Source organism: Lathyrus oleraceus, chromosome 5 (genome assembly GCF_024323335.1).
Source record: "Lathyrus oleraceus cultivar Zhongwan6 chromosome 5, CAAS_Psat_ZW6_1.0, whole genome shotgun sequence".
In the NCBI taxonomy this organism is placed as follows: Eukaryota; Viridiplantae; Streptophyta; class Magnoliopsida; order Fabales; family Fabaceae; genus Lathyrus; species Lathyrus oleraceus.
Window position 1 is genome coordinate 573183726 of NC_066583.1, and position 21016 is coordinate 573204741.

Genomic DNA, 21016 nt, shown 5'->3' on the forward strand with positions numbered 1-21016 from the left:
GATTGTCATTTTCATGCTGATTTGATCTTAATTCTTCCACGTTTAGAATTTTAGTTATTGATTTAGGATTTAAATGGTTAGAATTAATCTTGTTTATTTAGGTTTAATTAAGCTTTTAATCATTTATTTCTCATGTGAACTTTGATATGGGTTTCTCTAATTAATTGCACCTTAACCGTTGCATGTTTCCCTAGTTTAGGGTTTGTTTAGAATCAGTTGATATAGTTTGACTGATTAATTCACTGTATATAATTCAACTAATATGTGTCATTCCCTCTTATTATGTTGATCAAAGTTTACTTTTACCAACCAAATCCTTTGCACTGTGCTCAATTTTCCAAGCATGTTTAAGTGATCAAAAGACCCTTAGTCACTTGATAGGGCAAGTCCCTTGTGCTCAAGTTGTACTAGATCTCAGGAGCTCAAGACCTCAAGATTCAAGATCAAGAGTTTAAGAGTTCAAGACTTCAACTCAGTACAAGGCATTCACACTATAGACAAAGTAGATTACTGTTCAAACACAACAAAGGTGTATTAACACTTGTCAATCATGATTCAAGTTGTATGCCATGAGTCTTAAGCAATAGAGAAGGGGTGAGAGGGATCATTCTTATCCCTATTATGAATATCTTTGGGTAAGGGACGAATGATCCAGTTATTCATCATATTCACCTTTATTCATAGACTTTATCACAATTTGAATCAAATGATTGTCAAGTCTCTCTTCACAAGCAACATTGCATCATCGGGATCAACAATCAGAATCTTCTTCAGCAACTTGTCAGTTATGATAAGGATTACACGGCATAAGCCTTAAGCAATAGAGAAGGGGTGAGAGGGAGCATTCTTATCCTCATTTTGAATATATTTGGGTACATGACGAATGACTAAGTTGCTCATAATATTCACCTCTATTCATAGACTTTGGTACGATTTGATTCCAGTAATTGACAAGTCTTCTCCATGCAAGCACCTCAACTATTCAGTACCATAACAAGCAATTTTGCTCATCCAATCCACTTTTGTGTCCCTTTCAATTTAAAAACTATCTTCAATCACCTTTATTGGTTTAAACACCATTGCATTGCTTTCAGTTTAAACACCATCTTCAGTCACCTTCTTCCGGTTTAAAAATCATTGCTTCAGTATTCACACCATCTCCAATTAGTATTTTCCAGGTTTAAACATTATCCTTTCAGTTTAAAAACCATATTCAACTACCTTTGTTGGTTTAAACATCGTTGCGTTACTTCAGTTTGAACAACCTTCATGGGTTAAACATCATTACCCTTGCTTTAGTTGAGCATCATTACCATTGCATTGGCATAAACCCCTTTTCCAGTTTAGACACTGACCTTTCGATTTAAACATTGATTTTCAAGTTCAAACACCATTGCCTTGGTTTAAATGCCATTTTTCAGGTTCAAACACCACCATTCGGTTTAAACGCCATATTATCATCAACCCTTTAGTTTAAACACCATGACCTGGTTCAAACACCAACCCTTCGGTTTAGACACCACTTTTGGCCCATCCTTTGGTTTAAACATTGTTTCCTTGGTTCAAACACCAATATTTGGTTCAAACACCACAATCCTATTATCTTTCGGTTCAAACACCACAATCCAGTCACTATCCGGTTTAGACACCACACCAAACAAATTGCCATTACATTTCAAGTTCTTTATTCAGTTCAAACACCATTATTTGGTTCAAACATAACTTTGCCCACTCAATCAATTTTATATCACTTTACTCCACCTTTTTCACTTTAGCTAATTTCATTTTACTTTTCTCCTTTGGTTCAAACACCACAAACACCAATCCTACCCAGTCTTCTTTTCTTTGTCCGTCCTAGTTCCATACGGAGTTCTGACTTTCTCATTGCACGGTGAGAGTACGTATGCACGAGGATGTGAATCCTTAGCGAGCACCTTCGCCTTCATATTGTCATTCTTTCATCACTCTTCTTTCATCTCCCACCTTTAGTTCCATGAACTATGGAGCTCTGAATTCCTTATTGCACTATAAGTATACGTAGGCATGCGAGCCCTAATCTTCTCCGATCACTCTATCTATTCCATTTATTTTTCCCTTACCCTTTTGCGAGTAGCCTTTAGATATCACACCCATTCAAGCAAAGAATAATCAAAATGGTTCTCGTTAAGTACAACAAATGTAAGGGGTGTTAATACCTTCCCCTTGCATAACCGACTTCCTTACCCATTTTCTCTTCCCATGAGTTTTATCGATGTTTTCCCTTTCCTTTGGAAATAAACAAAGTTTGATAGTGGATATGTTGTATCTTTGAGCTTGCGATGCGCTCAGATATTTTTCATGCAGCTTCAGCTGGCGACTCTGCTGGGGAGTCATTGCTTTTGCTAGTAGGAGTCGAGCCTAAATTTGTGTGTTTCTTTGTCCTGCTTTGGTGTTTATCTTTATACTTTACTTGCTTTTATTTATTGCTTTCCTTTACTGGTTTACATATACATACGCTATTATTTTGGATATCCATATATTTGTTGTTATTGGGTTGGGTGATGTTACATAAGAGAATCTCTACACCCGAGCTTGAGTATACACACATGATAAACTCGTGGATAGTCGTGTCAACCTGTATTTCACGCGTTGGGTTGGCACGAGACCCACACCCATACTAGATTCACTTGGAAGTACTTTTGTCCTGCGAGAATTTGCTACGACAAGGTATTTTCATTTTAGATCGATGACTCTGGGAGACCTCTTAAGGATCACCTTTGGATAATAGTACACACATGTGAGGGGGATATGTGTTTTTTTGAAGGAAACCATAGACTCTACATACCTTGTTTCTCATATCACATCGAACCTTTGAACCTACATCAAGCAGAATGTACAGATTATCCAGAATATGCTAAAGCTTTAATTCTATGATGATACACACCATTATATCATATATCATAATTACATCATAATAAAATTTTTTTGCATATGCATTTCCAGGAATCCAAGAGTTCAGTTTGTTGATTGAGCATTCAAGAAAAAGTATGAACTCTGGTAGAAGAGGTGTTTGTAGTTACATGTTTGTGGAGCCTCAGTTGAAGACTTTTAGGGGACTATGGACTCGTCTGATTCTTGGAAGAAAAAGAAGAGTTCAAGAATACTTATGGAAATCTCCTGGGTATCCTTAACACATAAGTTAATACAACGATTGTTAACACTCTTGTACAACTCTATGATCCTCCATTGAGGTGTTTTACCTTTCAGGATTATCAGTTGGCTCCGACTTTGGAAGAATATTCTCATATCTTGGGGGTTGGGATTAAGAATCAGGTTTCTTTTGTCTGAACAAATGAGCTTCCCAATTCTCATCTTATAGTTGAAACCCTCCATCTGAAGAAGAAAGTAGTGGAACTCAACCTCAAGCTTGAATGTGGAATTTATGGTTTTACCTAAAAGTTTCTGGTAGACAAGGCCACTACTTTTGTTTACACTAGAAGTTTGATTGCTTTCAATGGTATTCTAGCTTTACTCATCTATGGGATTATATTGTTCCCCAATATGGAAGATTTTATGGATATAGCCTCTATTCACATCTTTATGACTAATAATCATGTTCCCACTCTTCTTGCTGATACTTACTACTCTATTCATGTAAGGAATCAAAAGAAGAAGGGAACCATTATGTGTTGTATTCTCCTGTTGTATATATGATTTATAATGTCCTTGTGTTGAGAACAAGGGCAATCTGAAATGGTCTTAGAGGATCATGTCTCTAACTGCTAAAGATATCTCATGGTACTCTAGAAGTTATGACAATGTTAAGATCATCCTTAATTGTGGTAATTTCCCTAATGTACCCCTCTTAGGTACAAAAGGTGGAATTAATTACAATCTGAGACTGACATTGCGTCAATTGGGCTACCCGATGTTAGACAAACCCAATTCCGAGCATTTGGAAGATTTTGTCTTGTATGAAGGGGTTGACAATCCGGAGTTACTAAAGAAGATCATCAGAGCTTGGATAGAGATATATCCTCAAGGAATGGTTGAGATAGGTAAGAATAATTGTATAGCTAAGGAAGCCTACACTTAGTGGGTCAAGGATAGGGTCAAAGAAGTAATTTTTCCATTTCCACTAGAGCTTTGTATGAGCATCAAGCCTCCTGAACTTGCTGTAATTCTTGTCTCTGGAGTTGATAAACTGAAAGAGATCATCAAGGTGTTAGAGAAAGAGAATGCTGACCTTTCATTTAACCTTGGTAAAATTACCCTAGAAAAGGATAATTTGAGGCTCAAACTTAATCAGAAAAGGGAATGAGTTCTCAAAGCAGATAATGAGGTTCAAGCTTAATTATATACAAAAGAAGGAAGGTAGGTGAAGCATTGAAGAGAAATTATGATAGCCTGTCTTCCAAGAAGAAGCAACTAGTTGAAACTCAATATCAAGTCACCAATTTGGAAATCAATTGCAATGATCAAATGATAAAACTTCAAGACCAGTTGGAAATCTGTAAGAAGGGGTTAAAAGAAGAACATGGTTGTGTTAAGCATCTGGAAGTTACTCTCTCTCAATGTCAGAATGAACTTGACAAGAGGTTTGAAGAAATCCAAGAGCTAAAGGGTCAAGCGCACAAAAGTACAGAAGATGCTAATTAACTCAAGCAAGAGACCACTCATTGGGAGAAGCACATTTGTCATCTTCAATAACTCCTGGATCAGAAGGAGTCATTTCTACAAGACCTCTTAAATAGGCATGATCACACTTTATTTCATAAGCTTATCAAGGATGCGCAATATTGGAGGCAAAGGCATACACGCCTGACCCAATTTGCTGACCATGCCATGGAAGACCTTCTGGGTTTAATGAAGGAAGCCTTCGTTGTAGTGTTTCCGCATAATGTTCCTTGGGTTGTTTTCCCTTTTATCTATTTGTAGGGTGGTGTTTGACAGGATTAAAGTTGAGCTTATTGTAGCTCATAAGGAAAATTTGTAATTTATATTATCATTATACTCCTTTTCTGGATATTGAATAAAAAAGTTTTTTTGTTATTGGCTTCACCTATTGTCTTTATCTTTATGCTTTATGATACTCATGATAATAAGCGAAAACTCAAGGATTCCTTGGAAATTTTTCTTTGAAAAAGCATAATAATAAAAAATCAATGTCAAAATCTTTTTGCATACATTCATGCATTCACACATTTTGGCTCGCAGAAAACAAAATGCTTACACCATCATATTCTTCCAGCAGAAACGACGACGACTCGTCACGGGTGCTATACTCGAGCTAACAAGTCCAAGATCATGGCTGACATTGAAAATGAGAATGATGTTGTCAAATAAACTTTGGCTCAGTTCCAAGGTAAGATGGACATGTTCCAAGGTAACCTGGAGGTTTTAATGGAGTAGCTTCAAGCCCAAAAGGCTACTACCTCTGCTAATCTCATTGTTATTATTGTCACTAATGCTACTGTTCTGACTACTACTGTTTTTAATGTTGTTATTGTTGTTGAGACCCTAGTTGAGACTATGGCTTAACTGGTTGTGAGTCAACCATTTTTTCAAGTTGGTCCTAGTAGGCCTGTTGCTGCCTACCCTTGGGGGATGCCTCCCAACTATGTTCCTCAGTTCACTAATGGAAGTGATTTTGTTCCGCACCAACCTTTTGATTTCCCTTTTGTTGTTGGAAACTCTATTGTGTTCCCCTAGGGCATGCCCACTCACCTTTCTCCTAAGATGGTTGGTGCTGACAACCATGAGACTCCTAAAGGTCATATTCATCAGACTTCTTGGCCGGTTAATGCTGAAATTCCTGATAACACTAAAACTGAATACCAAGGCCCTCATCTACATTTCCAGATTCCTCCTCGGACAACTCAGCTTGTGGTTCAGAATCCACATCAATCCATTCAGAATACTTACCCTGGGGTACCTGCTGCTTATCCTGGGGCATCTGCTGATATAATGCCACATGTGTCTGTCAACCATGCACTCCAAATTGCACATGTCGGGGCACCTTTTGCTCCAAATGTTCAAGCTGGGGGGAAATTTCCTCATGATGTGAATTCTGGTGCTCAAATAGTTCCTCTTGGATTCACTATCCACCTCATATGTATCCTTAGTATGTTCCCTAGTTTGTGCTTGTTCAGACATATGCTCAAGTTATTCATTAAACTTATCTCCGACTTGCCGATCAAGGTGTTCTTGGTGCTAGTCCAACTAAGCCAACAAATTATCAGTTATTGGATGAAAGGATAAAATCTATTGAAGGTTTCTCAGCTTATGGCATGAATGCCAAAGAATTATTCTTAGTTCCTAATGTGATTCTTCCCCAGAAGTTCAAAGTACCATATTTTCCTAAGTACAAAGGCTTGAGTTGTTCCCGAAGCCATGTAACAATGTATTGTAGGAAAATAACATCTTACATCAACAATGATGAGTTGCTCATACATTTCTTTCAGGAAAGCCTATTTAGGGCTTCCCTGGATTGGTATATGAGTTTGGAACGCAACAAGACCAGATCATGGAAGAATTTATCCGAGGAATTTCTGAAACAATACAAATACAACCTAGATATGGCTACCACCATGTTACAATTACAAAGTCAGACTCAGAGAACCAATGAAACATTCAAGGAATATGCGTAGAGGTGGCGTGAGATGGCTTCCCATGTGAAGCTAGAGGAAATATACCTGAACGCATCTCATGTTCGAACATATAACAGATATATTTGGGTTTCCTCTACTTTTGCTAGTCGACACAAATATATTTAAGATATCAAATTCTAAATTAACTTTTAAACTTTTTGTTTTCTCACAATTCGTAGACGGATAAATTAATTAGAGTTTGGCATGAGATAGATCTCATGACCCCCCGTCCCTAAAGGACTACTCACTTTTGGTGAGATTGACCAAAAATAAGCAAAGTAAAGACATAAAAGCAATAACAAAGCAAAATAAAGATGTTGAATAAACATGAATGATTGAATAAATTACATAAATCCAAATATTACAATAAAAGTTGTAGAGAAATTACAAGATGGAAGCTTAGAACAAGTGTTGAAACTGAAATAAGTTCTAAAACCAAGAGTCTCTTAAGAGTCACCCTTAGGTGTCTTCTCCCCCAAATCTCAACAAATGGAGACTATTTATACAAGAATTAATCCATTCAAGCTCCTTAATTTCAAACACTAACATAATGATAACTTATGGATGAAAAGAGATTGTTTGGAAGACCAGAAGTCGGGAAACTATTACAGAATGCTAAAGTTCGCAGCTGAAACTAGGTCTGACATGGGCAATGTTGTCTGACACAAGGGGGGGGCATGTTGAGGAACACATTTGTGTTAGGAAACATGGACAAATTGTGTTCTCCTTGGTAATTTACTACAGGGGCACCTTCAAGGGCTAACACAACCATGTTGTGTTGGTCACTGGTCTTTTGTATTGGGATGACTTGCAAATGCGCGATTTTCCATCTTTTTCAATTCATTTTGCTCGACACTTCCTTATTTGCCATAATCAATAAAAACAAATAAAAGCGCATAAAAAATAAAAAATGATTAAGACACATGATCAGAAAAATAACAAGTGTACTATTTTGCCTATTATAGTAATAAAGGGGAAATTCTCCGAATGTCGATCTCAAGGACTGCAAGTTAATATTGAGTTCAATTCATCGTTCAATTAAACAAAAATTATAATTGGGATTTTTAAATTCAAAATTATAAAAATAAAGGCAAAGGAAAATAATAATGAAAAATAAGGGTTTGCAAGGTAAGTGGAACAATGCCAGGGAAGGTGTATGATTTATCCTTGTAACAACTCTGAGTCACTATTGCATCAACAAATATCAATTACTACCAGTTCTCAAGGGTATTTTCTCCCAAGTCCTTGATGAGAAAACCTTTAATCTTTCTACCCTAATTTCTATGTCCATAGGCAATTAGGGTGAAGTAAAGTTTTATTATATCAAGAATGCTCTGATTCAGACAGGGTATCCCTAGTCCTAGGTGATATCTACTGCAGAGTAATCTAATGAAAACCTTATCAATGACGGTCCAACCTTATTGATAACCATACAACAATCTTGATTGGTCCGAAAGAGAAAGCATTAAATACATCAAAAGATTACCGTAAAAACAATATTATAAATGTAATTATAAACTCATAGTCATTACAATTCTAAATCAGGGTCACCCCCTAGAATTGGGGGGTTTAGCTACTCATATTGTTAAAAAAAAATCAGGATAAAAAATACACATTACAAGTAATTGGATGACTTGGATCTTCAATCGCTTCCGCTCATGAAAACCTTCTGCTCACCGAATTCCTTGATCTCTATAATCTTTGCTCGTCTGACAATGATGTGTTTGCCTCGTTCCAAGATGATCTTTCCTTTGGTAGAAGGTCTCCTAATATAGTAAAAAAATCCCTAGGCAAAAGATGGAAATCTCTAAAACATCCCTGCAGCTCAAGCCCGATAAAAAGCCCAAAAACGGGAAAATATGCGCCTAGGCTGACACGGCCCTTGTTAGCTGACACGGGTGGCCGTGTCAACTTACTGCCCAGCCTGACACGCCCATGTTGTTGTAACACGACTTGCTGTTGGCCTGACACAGGCCGTATCAACTGACACGGTCGGCCGTGTCAGGCTTCTGCCTTCAGTCTTGGGTTGCCTTCTGCCTAACACGGCTCGTGTCAGGTGACACGGGTGGTTGTGTCAAGCCTCATGTACTGAGTGTTTTTCCTTCCTTTGCTTGCCGGAACTCCTCACTGTCTTGCCTTGAATCCCTTGGTTCTTCTACCTGGACCTGTAGGACAAAAACACAGACAACCCACGCATAAAATCGCGAAAACATAAAATAAAAATGACAATTAATAAAAATGATAGAATATCTTACGTGAATTAAAATTGACTTTAAAGGTACCATAATGCTTGCACGGTGTCTCAAAATCCTTGGTTTCTTGTCGGATAAGTAACGAAAACACAATGAAAATGGTGACTGATCAACACGCCAAGAAAGCAGAAAGAAAATAAGCTAAAAATATGATGTAATAATCACTTATCACATATTGAGATGATGTTTCACTACTTGAGATGACTTGTTAGTGAATGAAGATTGAAGTTAGGGCATTGGAAAAGTGAATACCAAGTGGCCGATTTGCTGACTAAAGGAGTCTCAATTGAAGTGTTCAAGAGATTGAAGAAGTTAGTGGGTATGGAAGACTTGGAGGAGTTGAATTAAGGAGGTGTGTTGGGAATATATATCATTCAAGTCAATGCAACATATTGCAGTTTTATATCAACATGTTACATCTTGTTATGCATTGTTAGCTTTCAAATATAACCATAATGCAACCTATTGACATATTATGTCAACAAGTTACATTTTGGTATTTTTGTGTAAATTCTGAGACAATGGCTAAATGCAACTGGTTGACATGATATGTCAACCGGTTACACCTATGAGTTTTTCAGTTTTTAAATTTGATATTTGTACGCCATCTTATGTAGTTGTATATATACCCTTTAGGTATATCATGAATAAAAATGCTCTTGTTTTCACCCTCAATTACTCTCTCTCTCTCTCTCTCTCTCTCTCTCTCTCTCTCTCTCTCTCTCTCACTCTCTTCCTTTCCACACTTGATTATTTACCAACCTTGTGAATCCAAGTTCTAACAAGTCTTTGGTAGGTGGAACGGGAGCGTACCTTCAGGGTTAGCACTTCAACGCACATGTCATTGAATCCAAAGAGATGTAACTTGCAAGAGTGAGTGAATTTTGTCTGTCATGACATGCAACTGAGTTTATAAATGGTCAATGATTAAAATCGCTCCTAATAGGTGTGGCATGGACTATGGGAGACCGTTAAATTGGATGTGAGGACTTAAGGTGAGCTCATGGATTAACTCTAATGTACGACCTTGTGGTGAGAGTCTATCTGCTCGTCAATCTTGAATGAGAGTATTTTGGTTGGGCATTTTCGTATTAGGTCAGTCTTGTTGGTTGTTTGGCTGGCCCAGAACAAATGCCAACAAATTTCAAATAGAAATATAGTTATATTATAATTAAAACTAAAAATAAATTAGCTATTACAAATTAAAATGAACGCATTTGATAAAAAATAGATAAACATCCTATAGTCTATATGTTATAGGCGAAAAGTTATTTTTTCTTATGCCTCATATATTGTAATGCATGATGTGCCTTTGCCAATGCACAATACACATGATTTTGCATAAGAGTTCATTCCAATACATTTTCTCTAGAGATATGACACCCTCTTCAGGAAAGTAATAATCATGATTCAGGAAGCTTCATTATGATGATAATAAAAATGGGTTCCAAAAGGATCTTCCTAAAATCTTTTCGGTTCACAAAATTCCATCGCAATGAACCTAAGATTTCTAAAAAATTCTATAATATGTATTCTCTCTGTTCCTTTTTAAGTGATATTTTTTTTTACTTTTTACACATATCAAGAAATTTAATCATTATTGTTACATTTTAAACAATAATTCTCCTTTTACCTATAATACCCTTAATTATATACTATATTCATTTTACTTTTTTTCTCTCTGTAATAATTGCATATGAGTAATTTTGACAAAAATGCATTTAATACTACCTTAAACTTTACAAGTGACAATTAAAAAGAAACAAAAATTTATCAAGAAAGTGACACTTAAAAAGGAACGGAGGGAACATATAATGTGTAAATGACAAATGCATTGTAAAATTAAACATGCTTGATATATATTGTTTGATGATTATAAACAAACGGAAGTTTTTTGCATTTGATTTCAATGAAAAATGAAAGAGTGATATTGTCGGGCTTTGGAAATTTTAGAAATGCAAATTGATGGAGCAAAGAGGGAGAATATTAGGAAATTTCTTTTCCTATCCTTATAGGTTCTCTCAAACCCTTGGTGGAAAAAAAGTCCCATACATTCGGAGATGCATCTCTGGATGCACCTATTTCCCACAAAGTTGAACGCCAATGAGTGAGACACCCCAATTATCCCTAATTTTTATTCGGAGTTGCATCTCCGAATGTTTTCTTGATATATTTTGGAGATGCATATCCGAAAGTAGCTCGGATACTTCAAACCAGAAACAGAAACAATATGAGCAAGATCTAGAAACAAAATCAACTTGACATTAAATTAAAACACTCAACATTGCATAGATAGTTGTTAACATGAATTTAACATTACATATCGTTATAAACTGGTAGTTCATGATGTTGTAACATATTTATAATATCATTGGCGGATCTTTCAATCTTCGCATCCACTTCAATTAGACCTTTTGATGTGTAACGATAAAATGTACTCCACATGGCCTGTAAATCTTCATTCGTCTTCAATTCAAAGTTGGTGAACTGTATCTTCCTTTTGCTATCAAGCGATGGTGAATGATACTCGAGCTTGACAACTCTTTGTTTTATGGATATTGCTGGAGAGTATTCAGCTTGTACATCAAATCAGCGAGAGGTGTGTCAACGGTGACCCTAAATTGAAACGACAACTTTCTGCCATTGAAATACACAAATGAAAGATGGGGATATGCATTCATTCTCTGGTTATTGTGTGTTTTGTAGAAAATGCGGGTTGAGAGACACCATATTTATACAAGTATTTGGTCACTCTGGACCTTAGAAACCTTATCATGTCATCAGGTCACTTTTCGGAGATGCATCTCCGATTAAACCCTAATTTTTTAACGAAAAAAGGGTGTTCACATATATGCATATCCGAAAAGTTTCCTGATGTTTTTTTTAATAAGTATGAGGTTTATTCGGATACGCATATTCGAACCAGAATCAAACCAGAACCCGTGTATACAAAAACAAAAAATGCAAACCATAAAATTTGTAAACTGAAATAATCGACATTAACATCATCATTGTTGAATATGTATTACTTATGTATTAAATCGTATAAAAATTACATCGTTTGCAATAATACATTAAAAAAAAGTGCATCGATTACAATCTGAAATGTCTCAAAATATGCATCACCGCATAAATCTACTATTGCTTCCTCCTTCGACTTTTCTTCAAAATCTGTCTTCTAAAACGGTAATGCTCCGACCAAAAGTTGTTTGTATTTTATTATGTTGGTTTTGGAGCATTTGGTTCACGACGTCCCACTCTCTACATAAATCACTCTTACTATCACCAACCATTCTTCAATGCCGAATGTGCAGATTTGACTATGTTAGTTGTTGTATTGCTGAGGTGTCTAACCTTATCGGTCCAAGCATAAATAATTTTCTCCTTCACTTGATCCAGAATAATACTCTCAATATATTTTTAAAAATCTGGATATCTGACACACACACTCCTAAAATGCATTACAAATGTAGTATACAAGTCTTATGTGGATGAATCTAATATACCATTCCATGCATCCATTATCTTTTCTAACACCACACTAGGTTTGACCATTTTTTCGTCTTCACCCTTGATTTGTTTGGTGCTTACCGTGAGTTTGAGCTGACTTCTCACATTTTTTGTTATGTGATATTAACAAAGTATTGTGTAGGATGTAGGAAACACCTTTGCGACCGAATTCATCAATATGGTGTCTCGACCGGTGACAATTACATTTAACATATTTTCTTGACTCTTCAACAAAGTAGTGCACATTTCCAAGGCCCATGTAATGTTGACCTCTTTTTTCGGATTCCAAAGATGCAAATCCCACTGAAAAAGTATTATCCGTAGAAGTAACACCAACAATTTTCAGAAGTAGAAACCTATATTGGTTGGTTTTATACGTTGGATCAATTATGAGGACAACGAGAGTGTGTTGAACAACTTGATACTTCCAGAATGAGTCTAAAATATGTCACGAATAATGACTTTATCCTCACAAATTCTATGCCTAAAAACATAGTGGTTATCATTCAAAAGTTGTTGCATTTCGGGTCTTACCGAATATTATGGTCTTTATATATAGATAAAATTTAGAAGTTAGTAGGATTTTTAGAAGAAAATAGAGTACATATAGGTTTTTTTATTTAAGAGTAAAATTGAATGTTTGGAAAATTCTCGAGAACTATGAAGATAAAATAAAAATTTTCCTTTTTTTATATTATACTATTGGATTGACATAAGTTATGCAATCTCATCAAATTATGAATAAAAAATAATTTTAATTTAAATTAAATATGTTTGTGGTCCTTTTAAATATCTCAAATTTTATTAAAATTTTTTTTTTAAAGAATGATTTTTCTAAAAAATTTCATCCATACTTTTAATCCATAATACTAAAATCGTTGTTAAAACTGTTACTAAGTAATAAACTGTCGCTAAATCGTCATCAATTTTATCCCTAAGTTGTAGGAGAGATAAAAAATATGAATGCAAAATTAAAAAAAAACATTTTTTAAAGAAAATATTTTGAAAGACTAAAAATAAATTAAAAATATTTAAAAATATCAAAAATATATTTAACCCTTTTAATTTTGTAATTGTTCATCTTTTTAGATCAGAAACTCTAATTTCATAATTTAGGTAGGAGAAGAGACTACTAGACCTCCATCGTTTTTAAAATTTAAAATTTTATAAAAGATGTCAAGCTTCAAATGTCCTTGTGTAAAGACTATTAATATTTTTAGATTTTAACTTTAAACTAAGATTAACATTATTTTAAACTAAGACTAAATTTAGCAGTGTTAGAGCGATATTTTATTTTTCATTCACGTTTAAATAAATAATAAAATTAACAAAATTGCAGCGACATTATAATTTTGTAAAACCTAAAATATACTTGTATTTTTCTTTCAAAATCACATTATTTACTCCCATTCGATCATACATCTGAATTCAAATAAATTCAAATATATGCATGTGTGTTTTGTCAAAAGTTTTATCATTCAAAAAGATAAATTACATCTTTAATTTATTAAAATAACATAAATTTATTAATAATATTTGGATGAGTAAAGATCTCTTTCAACTTAATTAGAGATTCTAAAATCGAATTCAATCCTAAACATTCAACGGTGCTATCCTATCCAATTTGAAATTTAATTTTTACAATTGCGAGAGGATATTATCCGATATGTTCAAACAAAATAACATAAATTTTATAATAATTAACTTACAATATAGATTTCACAAAACTTAACACACTATTTTTTTATGTAATATTGTGACCATGTTGAAGGTGGCAAGAAACACAATAAATTGAGGTTTGAATTGGATTTCTAAAAACAAAAGTTTTTTCAAAACCAATTCAATCAAGCAATAATACGAACAAGAAGAATAACAATGTTATTTTTATATTGGTTCGCTGTTAACAAAGCTACATTCAGTCCACTATACAAATGTGATTTTTCCTTCTTAACAAGAACTTAATCCACTATAACCAAAACTGGTTACAGACACCACAAAGATAAACCGTCTTTATCTTCTTGAGTCTATCTGACTAAAACCTAGTCACTCAAGAAAACCACTCAAACAACTTTCAAATTTACAAGTGTGTGTTTACAAAGAATACTTCTAAGAAAGCATATTAACACAAGTTTAATACAATGAACTTCTTCACACAATAACGAGCAACAACTATATGTGTGTTTACAAAGACTATACATAGAAAATATATACTTTAGTATAGAGTGTGTGTATGAACGTAGTATTCCATAGTGAATTAGCAGTTTCTTCCATTCTTCAAAGACTCCTTTATATAAGCAGTTAAAAGATCCGTTGGAGGGTAGAATTTGAATGTTGTCTCTTTATATAGCGGTTTGCATATAAGATATAAAATGGTACAATAATACTGTCATTAGCCCACAAAATCAGCGTAGCGGAGGGAAGGGTGATCTTGTATAGCGGTCTTCAGAGTCTTGACACAGTTCCTTAGAACCTTATCTTTAAATCTTGTTCTTCATAATCTTTAGAACTTGAGCGCAAAACCTTGAAGGCTGACAATCCTTCAGTGACTCTTTAATCAGAGTCACAGTTAGAAGTTTTGACACAAACGTTCATCAGAACCATTATCTAAGAGCTTTCTAGAACTTGACAACATCTTGTAAAACACTTATATCTCTTCAGAGTCAGAGTGTGTTGATTTTAGAATTTGATGACGTCACACGTCAATACTTCAGAGTCAGAACTTGTTAGCAAAAGCTACACACTACATAAAAATCATTAGTATACAATTTTTTTCTCTAATAAACAATATATTGTTATCATCAAAACTAAAAGTCAAATGCAGAATCAAATCTTGTTCTTACACATGTTGTAAAATCAATCTATTTATGATAGAAAACAATAAGATATACTAGTATATTTTTAGGGTTTTGCTAACTTGTGCCCTTAAGCCACAAGTTAAGGATACTACAATTAAAAAATTCGTGTGGAATAAAACAATGTTTTAGGTTTCAAAAAATTAAATGCACGATTCCAAGAAAATATTTCTACAAATAAATCATTAACTTGTGTCCTTGGGGCACATGTTAGCATTAACCATATTTTTATGAATATCAGGTAACAATAACTACTACTTTGAATGTTCATAATAAATGACTCAATTGACTATTTTACATATATTAAAAATAAATAAATAAAATAGAGAATGAGATTTTTTATTAAAGTATCATTTACTATTAAATATTAAAAATGAAGAAAATAATATTAATTAGTGAATAAAATTAGAAAACGTGTATTGAAAATTGGAATGAATCATTTTTTTAATTTTTGAAATAAATAATTGAGGGAGTATAAATTTACATATAATAATTGTGAGATGTGATTTGAAAACAAAATATTTTTTAATTTTTCAAAAAAGAGTTCTTAAACATTTATTAAAATAAATGACTAATTTGAAAAAAAATAAAAATAATAATAGGGCTCATTTGTAATTTTTATTCAATTGTCACTGAAAAGATCAAATAATTTTAAAATAGGTTCTTAACCTAAACATGGAGTCATGCTAGTTACAAACACAACAGTGTAAAGGAAGAAGACGAAGTAACAAAATCAACGCATTCACATCAAAATGCAAGCTTTGAAGCAATTGATACGACGACGTTCCTATCCAAGAGATTCGATTTTGGCTTCCATACCCACCGCGCAACCCGATAATTTCCATCATTCATTCCCTTCTCATCATTTGTCTCGCCTCACCCCCAAACGCTTCCTCGATTGGCCCCAGGTCTTCCTCTCACTCTCTCATACGCTTTTCTCTTGATGGGTACAGCAAAATCTCCCAAAAATTGGATTTTTAAGTTTTTTTTATTAAAGTTTTGTTTTTTTTTAACAAAAGATTGGTGATAGGTTTGCAGTTTAGCAATAAGGAAGCAATTGCAAAGGAGCGAGCTCGAATGTAAGTTTATTTGTTTTTGTTGAGTTGTTGTCATGTAATTTGATGAAGTGTTGTAGTGTTGATTTAGTGATATGTTTATGGGGTTTTCTGCAGAAATGATGAAATGAAAAGGGGATATGTTGCTGATTTAGCTGAGATCAAGCAACATGGCGGTAAGGTATTGTTGTTTTATGATAATCTGTTTGGTTTTACCGAAACATAGACACTAACACGGTGACACTGGTAATAATTTATGAAGATTAATGAGTTGAAGTTAATCACGAATGTGTTGGTTCTCCATAGGTTTGGTTGGATTCGGTTTGTTAGTCGCAAAGAACTATTTCATTGATTGTTTAATAGTTTGACCTGTTTGGATAAACAATTTAATTAGGAGGTTATAGCACAAGGGTTTATCAATGTTATCATGTTAGTGTTTATGTGTATATTGTTTCTATAACAACACATAAAATAAAGTCAACCTGTTTTCGTTTAAGATATTATTTGTTTTTATAAGCTTTCTCAAATAGTAACACAAGTGTGTATGCCCGACAATAGATTAGTTCAAATAAATCAGGCCAAACAAATTCGTGTTGATGTGGAATGTTCCATACTACTGGGGATCAAGATAGTTTTTACACTTAATTTGGGGTTAGATCTTCCAATGATGTTGACATCATAACTTATATAAAGTTAAAACAAACTCTCAAAACCCCTAATTGGTTAGATTCAGCTGAAATTTTGCCAATTGGTCTCTTAAAGCATGATTGGAATTTGGAACTTGACTTCTCGGATAAGCTAGTCTCAAAACAGTTAGTTGTATATAATTTTGATTTTATTTTGATCAATTCATGGACATTATACTTGAAATTGGAGCAAAGATTGATTTGAATTGCTTGAGAGATTAACCTTCCATGTGTTTCTTTATACTACTAATTAGTAGGTACAACCAAATCCCTTGATTTTGGGACAAGAGCATAATTAAATCAGATGTTAATCTATCCTATTTGCAACAGAATATTCACATCATATCATAGCATAATTTCAAATATCTTAATACTCCCCCTTAAGGTGGTGCATATAAGTCATACTCATATGCATCCAACTTGTACAGATAAGATATCCTTGGACCTCTTAGTGACTTGGTGAAAATATCTGTCAACTAGACATTTGAATTCACAAAAGATGTAAGGAATTCTCCATAAATAACTTTTACAGAGAAATGACAAAGGCATGGCAACGGGGCGGGGCGGAGACGGTTTTTACCTCCCCCAAACCCAAACCCGAATCTCCAAACAATCTCCGTTCCCCGTCCCAAACCCAAACGGGGATTGAGAATCAAAACCCAAACCCGTCCCAAACGGGTTCGGGTATTCCCGCCCCGCCACCATTCATTTAGTGGAATCAATTTTTTTAATAAATTTTTTTTTTTCAAAATAAAATTACATTGCAAATAATAAAATAAAATAATCTAAAAAAATTCCATACATATATTTCAAATATTCTAAATAATAAATTCAAATTAAAATATCAAAATATTGACCATATATTTAATATTATAAATGATCAAAAATAAATAATAATGTACATAATGAAATAAACGGGGCGGGTTCGGGGACGGGTTCGGGGTCGATACTAGTGTCCCCATTACCCGACTCGTCCCCATATTTTATAATCGGGGAAAACACAAACCCAAACCCAAACTCAGTCAAAGCGGGTTTTCCCCGTCAACTTTGGGGCGGGTTCGGGTTGGTACCCGCGGGTACGAGTTATGTTGCCATGCCTAATGACAATCAATCTCTATATGTTTGGACCGCTAGTTTGCAAAATATCAACTCGTAAAGTTGTTTCAACCAAATAAGCTCACATGTAGTAAGAGCCATAACTTGATATTTTGTCTCTGCACTGGAATGTAGTATGGCCTTTATTTTTGAAAGCTAATCCTTTTTTCTGGAGATCCTTAAAAATACCTCAAAATTCGAACCGCTGCATCGCAAAGACTATCACAAGCAGAATTAAGGATCTGACTCACAACATTGACAACAAAGTCTAGTTACAGTAAGGTAGTTCAACTTTCCAAATAGTCTCTGATATCTAGCAGGTCTTAAAGGATCCCCCCCTGATCTGGCATAAGCTTGGTGTTTGGATCCTTAGGCATGCCTATGGTAGTTAAAATCCCAATTTGAATAGTAAAGTCCCACAATTTTGCGATTGTGCTTTCCTTTAGCAATTAAGAGTGTACACATAATATTAGTTTTGGTGGAATTGGATGGAGTTTGCCCATGTTAATAGTTGAATCGTAGGAATTCTTCTCTTGTTTGAGACTTATGAGTTGAGTTTGTATGACTTTAGTTGTTGGCTTTGTTATGCTTTTTTTTTATTTATAAAGTTGGCTTTCTATGCTATTATGCAATCCTGACACCCATACTTGTGAATTTAAATAAGTATTCCAAGTGATTTAAGGTATTCTTTGTCTTACTATTAGTGTTACGATTCCACAATTTACGATTTTACTTCTCCTTTCCGATTTTGTGTAAAATCTCGATTTTAACTACCTTGAGCGTGTCCTCCAAAATGTCAAGTGAATACTTCCTCTGAGAAATATTTTAGTCGGCCCTAGTCTGTGGTTTGAAAGTGCCGAAACAAATGCCTCTTGAAGTCTTGAATACCAATATGATCATCTCCTGTAATCACAATGTCATCCACATAAACAACAAGATAAATGCAGTGGTTAGTAGAATAATGTCTATAAAACACCAAATGATTGCCTTTGCTGCAGACCATGCCAAAGTCCTGAACTGAATCTACCAAATCACGCCCTGGGACTTTGCTTGAGTCTGTATAAAGCTTTACGAAGCCTATAAACAAAACCATGAGAATCCCCCTGAGCAACAGTTAGTTGTATATTATTTTGATCAACTCATGCACATCATCGTCTAATCAGTTGCAGTGATGAGTTGTTAGACTGGAAGTGCATCTTAGTGTACCAAATAAGAGCATGCCATATTTATTGGTATTTGTGTCCTGCAGGTTTCTGTAGCTAATAAAGTGATTATACCGGCAATGATGGCTGTGAAATTTCCTGATATCCAAGTCAGCTTCCCAGATGGTAAAACAATGAAGCTTCCCATTCGTATTTCTGATAATGCAGTTGATTCCGAGAAATCATCTGTCCCAAAGGCATCTTTGGTTTGTCTTTCTTTCCGAGGATATTCTGAGGTAATTGATCATGGCTTAAAAGCCATAAAGGAATTGTACTATGTTGTTCCTTGTGATGTTTGGTATTTCATTAACAATCATTTGTGTTGGTTTTGATTTACTGTTGACAGAAAATGATCGATTCTTGGAGCGTGCCTTTTGCTAAAACATTCAGTAACTCGAAAGATACTCATTTATATAAGGTAATAATTTTTTATTCACTGAGTGCGAAATATTAATCACCTATTTATATAATAGAACTCATTTTAACTTTCTATTTAATTCAACGTTTATTCTGTCCAAAATGTAAAAACTATAATTCTCAGTTTTCTTTCAATTTTTTCGCCTTTTGAATGAATAGCGACAAATTTGTAATGAAGCTTTTGCATTGTGTATCAGGTATCATTTATAGATTCATGGTTTTTATGTCTACCTCCTATAAAACATTTCCTTCTGTGGACAATCAAGAAACCTAATCAAAATGAAAACAATAATACACTTGAAGCGAGAATGGTGTATTCATTTGGTGACCACTATTATTTCAGAAAAGAACTAAAATTAGAGAATCTCCTCACTGGGTATAAAACCTTTTAATTGCTTATACAATTCATTATTACACAAATTCATTATGTGTAGCACATTTTTTAACATTAAATTCACAGGTATGTCTTCCTACTAGATAACTTTGGTAGGATAAGATGGCAGGGCTTTGGGATGGCAACAGAAGATGAAATTTCTTCCCTTCTTTCTTGCACATCACTTCTTCTAGATGCGTAATGAGGTAAGACCATGAAAGTGGTTAAACTGTTCTCATATAAGCTATAAGTTATTTTTTCAAAACTTATGGAAATAAGCTGAAAACACTTTATGAACGAATCATAAATTGTTTCTATAAATTCTCCCTAACACTCTTATAGTAGATAAACTCTTATTGATTCTGCGGATATGATATGTATCTTGCTATAGTCGTATCATATCAATGAAAAATTCTTCAAACCATTTTTTTTCTCTTCACTTATCATCCCTATCTGTTTTCTGTAAAGTTTTTCTTCAAATTCTTTTTTCTTTTATCTGTGTAGGTGAAAGACTACACTCTTGTTCTGTATTTTTCAGAAATTTTGGGATGTGATAAACAAGGTTGGATGAGATTTTTCTGTTTTAAATGGTGTGTTGAGACATTTATGAAGCAACTATCTTGTGAGGGAGGAAAATTGTAACCCAAGGAAGCTCTGTGAGGATAAGTTGAAATTCATTCAAATAAAAGCATACACAATTTTAGAATAATCATAGGGTTGTTCTTGGCCTGAAGATTATCCCTGAGGATGGATCTTTTTTTTGTAATGATCACTTCATAATATGGTTAATGAAGAAGGTCACTTCTCTTATGTCAACAATAGATACAGAAGTTTTTTTCCACTTCCATTTTTCTTTATTTAGCCGTGGATTTATCTGCTATTTTTTCTTTACTCGTTTTAACTACCATTTCTTTTGCTTTCCGAATGTTTATTAGTTGTGAATTT

The 21016-nt window shown here is 34.2% G+C and overlaps 1 protein-coding gene across 5 annotated transcripts; it reads left to right on the forward strand.

Annotated features, from left to right (window-relative positions):
- Positions 1-15867: 15867 nt before the first annotated feature.
- Positions 15868-20912, forward strand: LOC127086561 (uncharacterized). Of its 5 annotated transcripts, none has more exons than XM_051027335.1 (8): positions 15868-16151; positions 16282-16322; positions 16416-16479; positions 19329-19517; positions 19628-19699; positions 19896-20074; positions 20159-20277; positions 20576-20912. In XM_051027335.1, the coding sequence occupies exons 1-7, from the start codon at positions 15996-15998 to the stop codon at positions 20271-20273; spliced, it is 816 nt and encodes a 271-aa protein (XP_050883292.1). In that variant the 5' UTR covers positions 15868-15995; the 3' UTR covers positions 20274-20277; positions 20576-20912. The 5 variants fall into 5 exon arrangements, with proteins under 5 accessions (XP_050883292.1, XP_050883296.1, XP_050883295.1 ...); XM_051027339.1 differs by having other exon boundaries at positions 16010-16151; positions 16263-16322; XM_051027338.1 differs by having other exon boundaries at positions 16010-16151; positions 16274-16322.
- Positions 20913-21016: the final 104 nt, after the last annotated feature.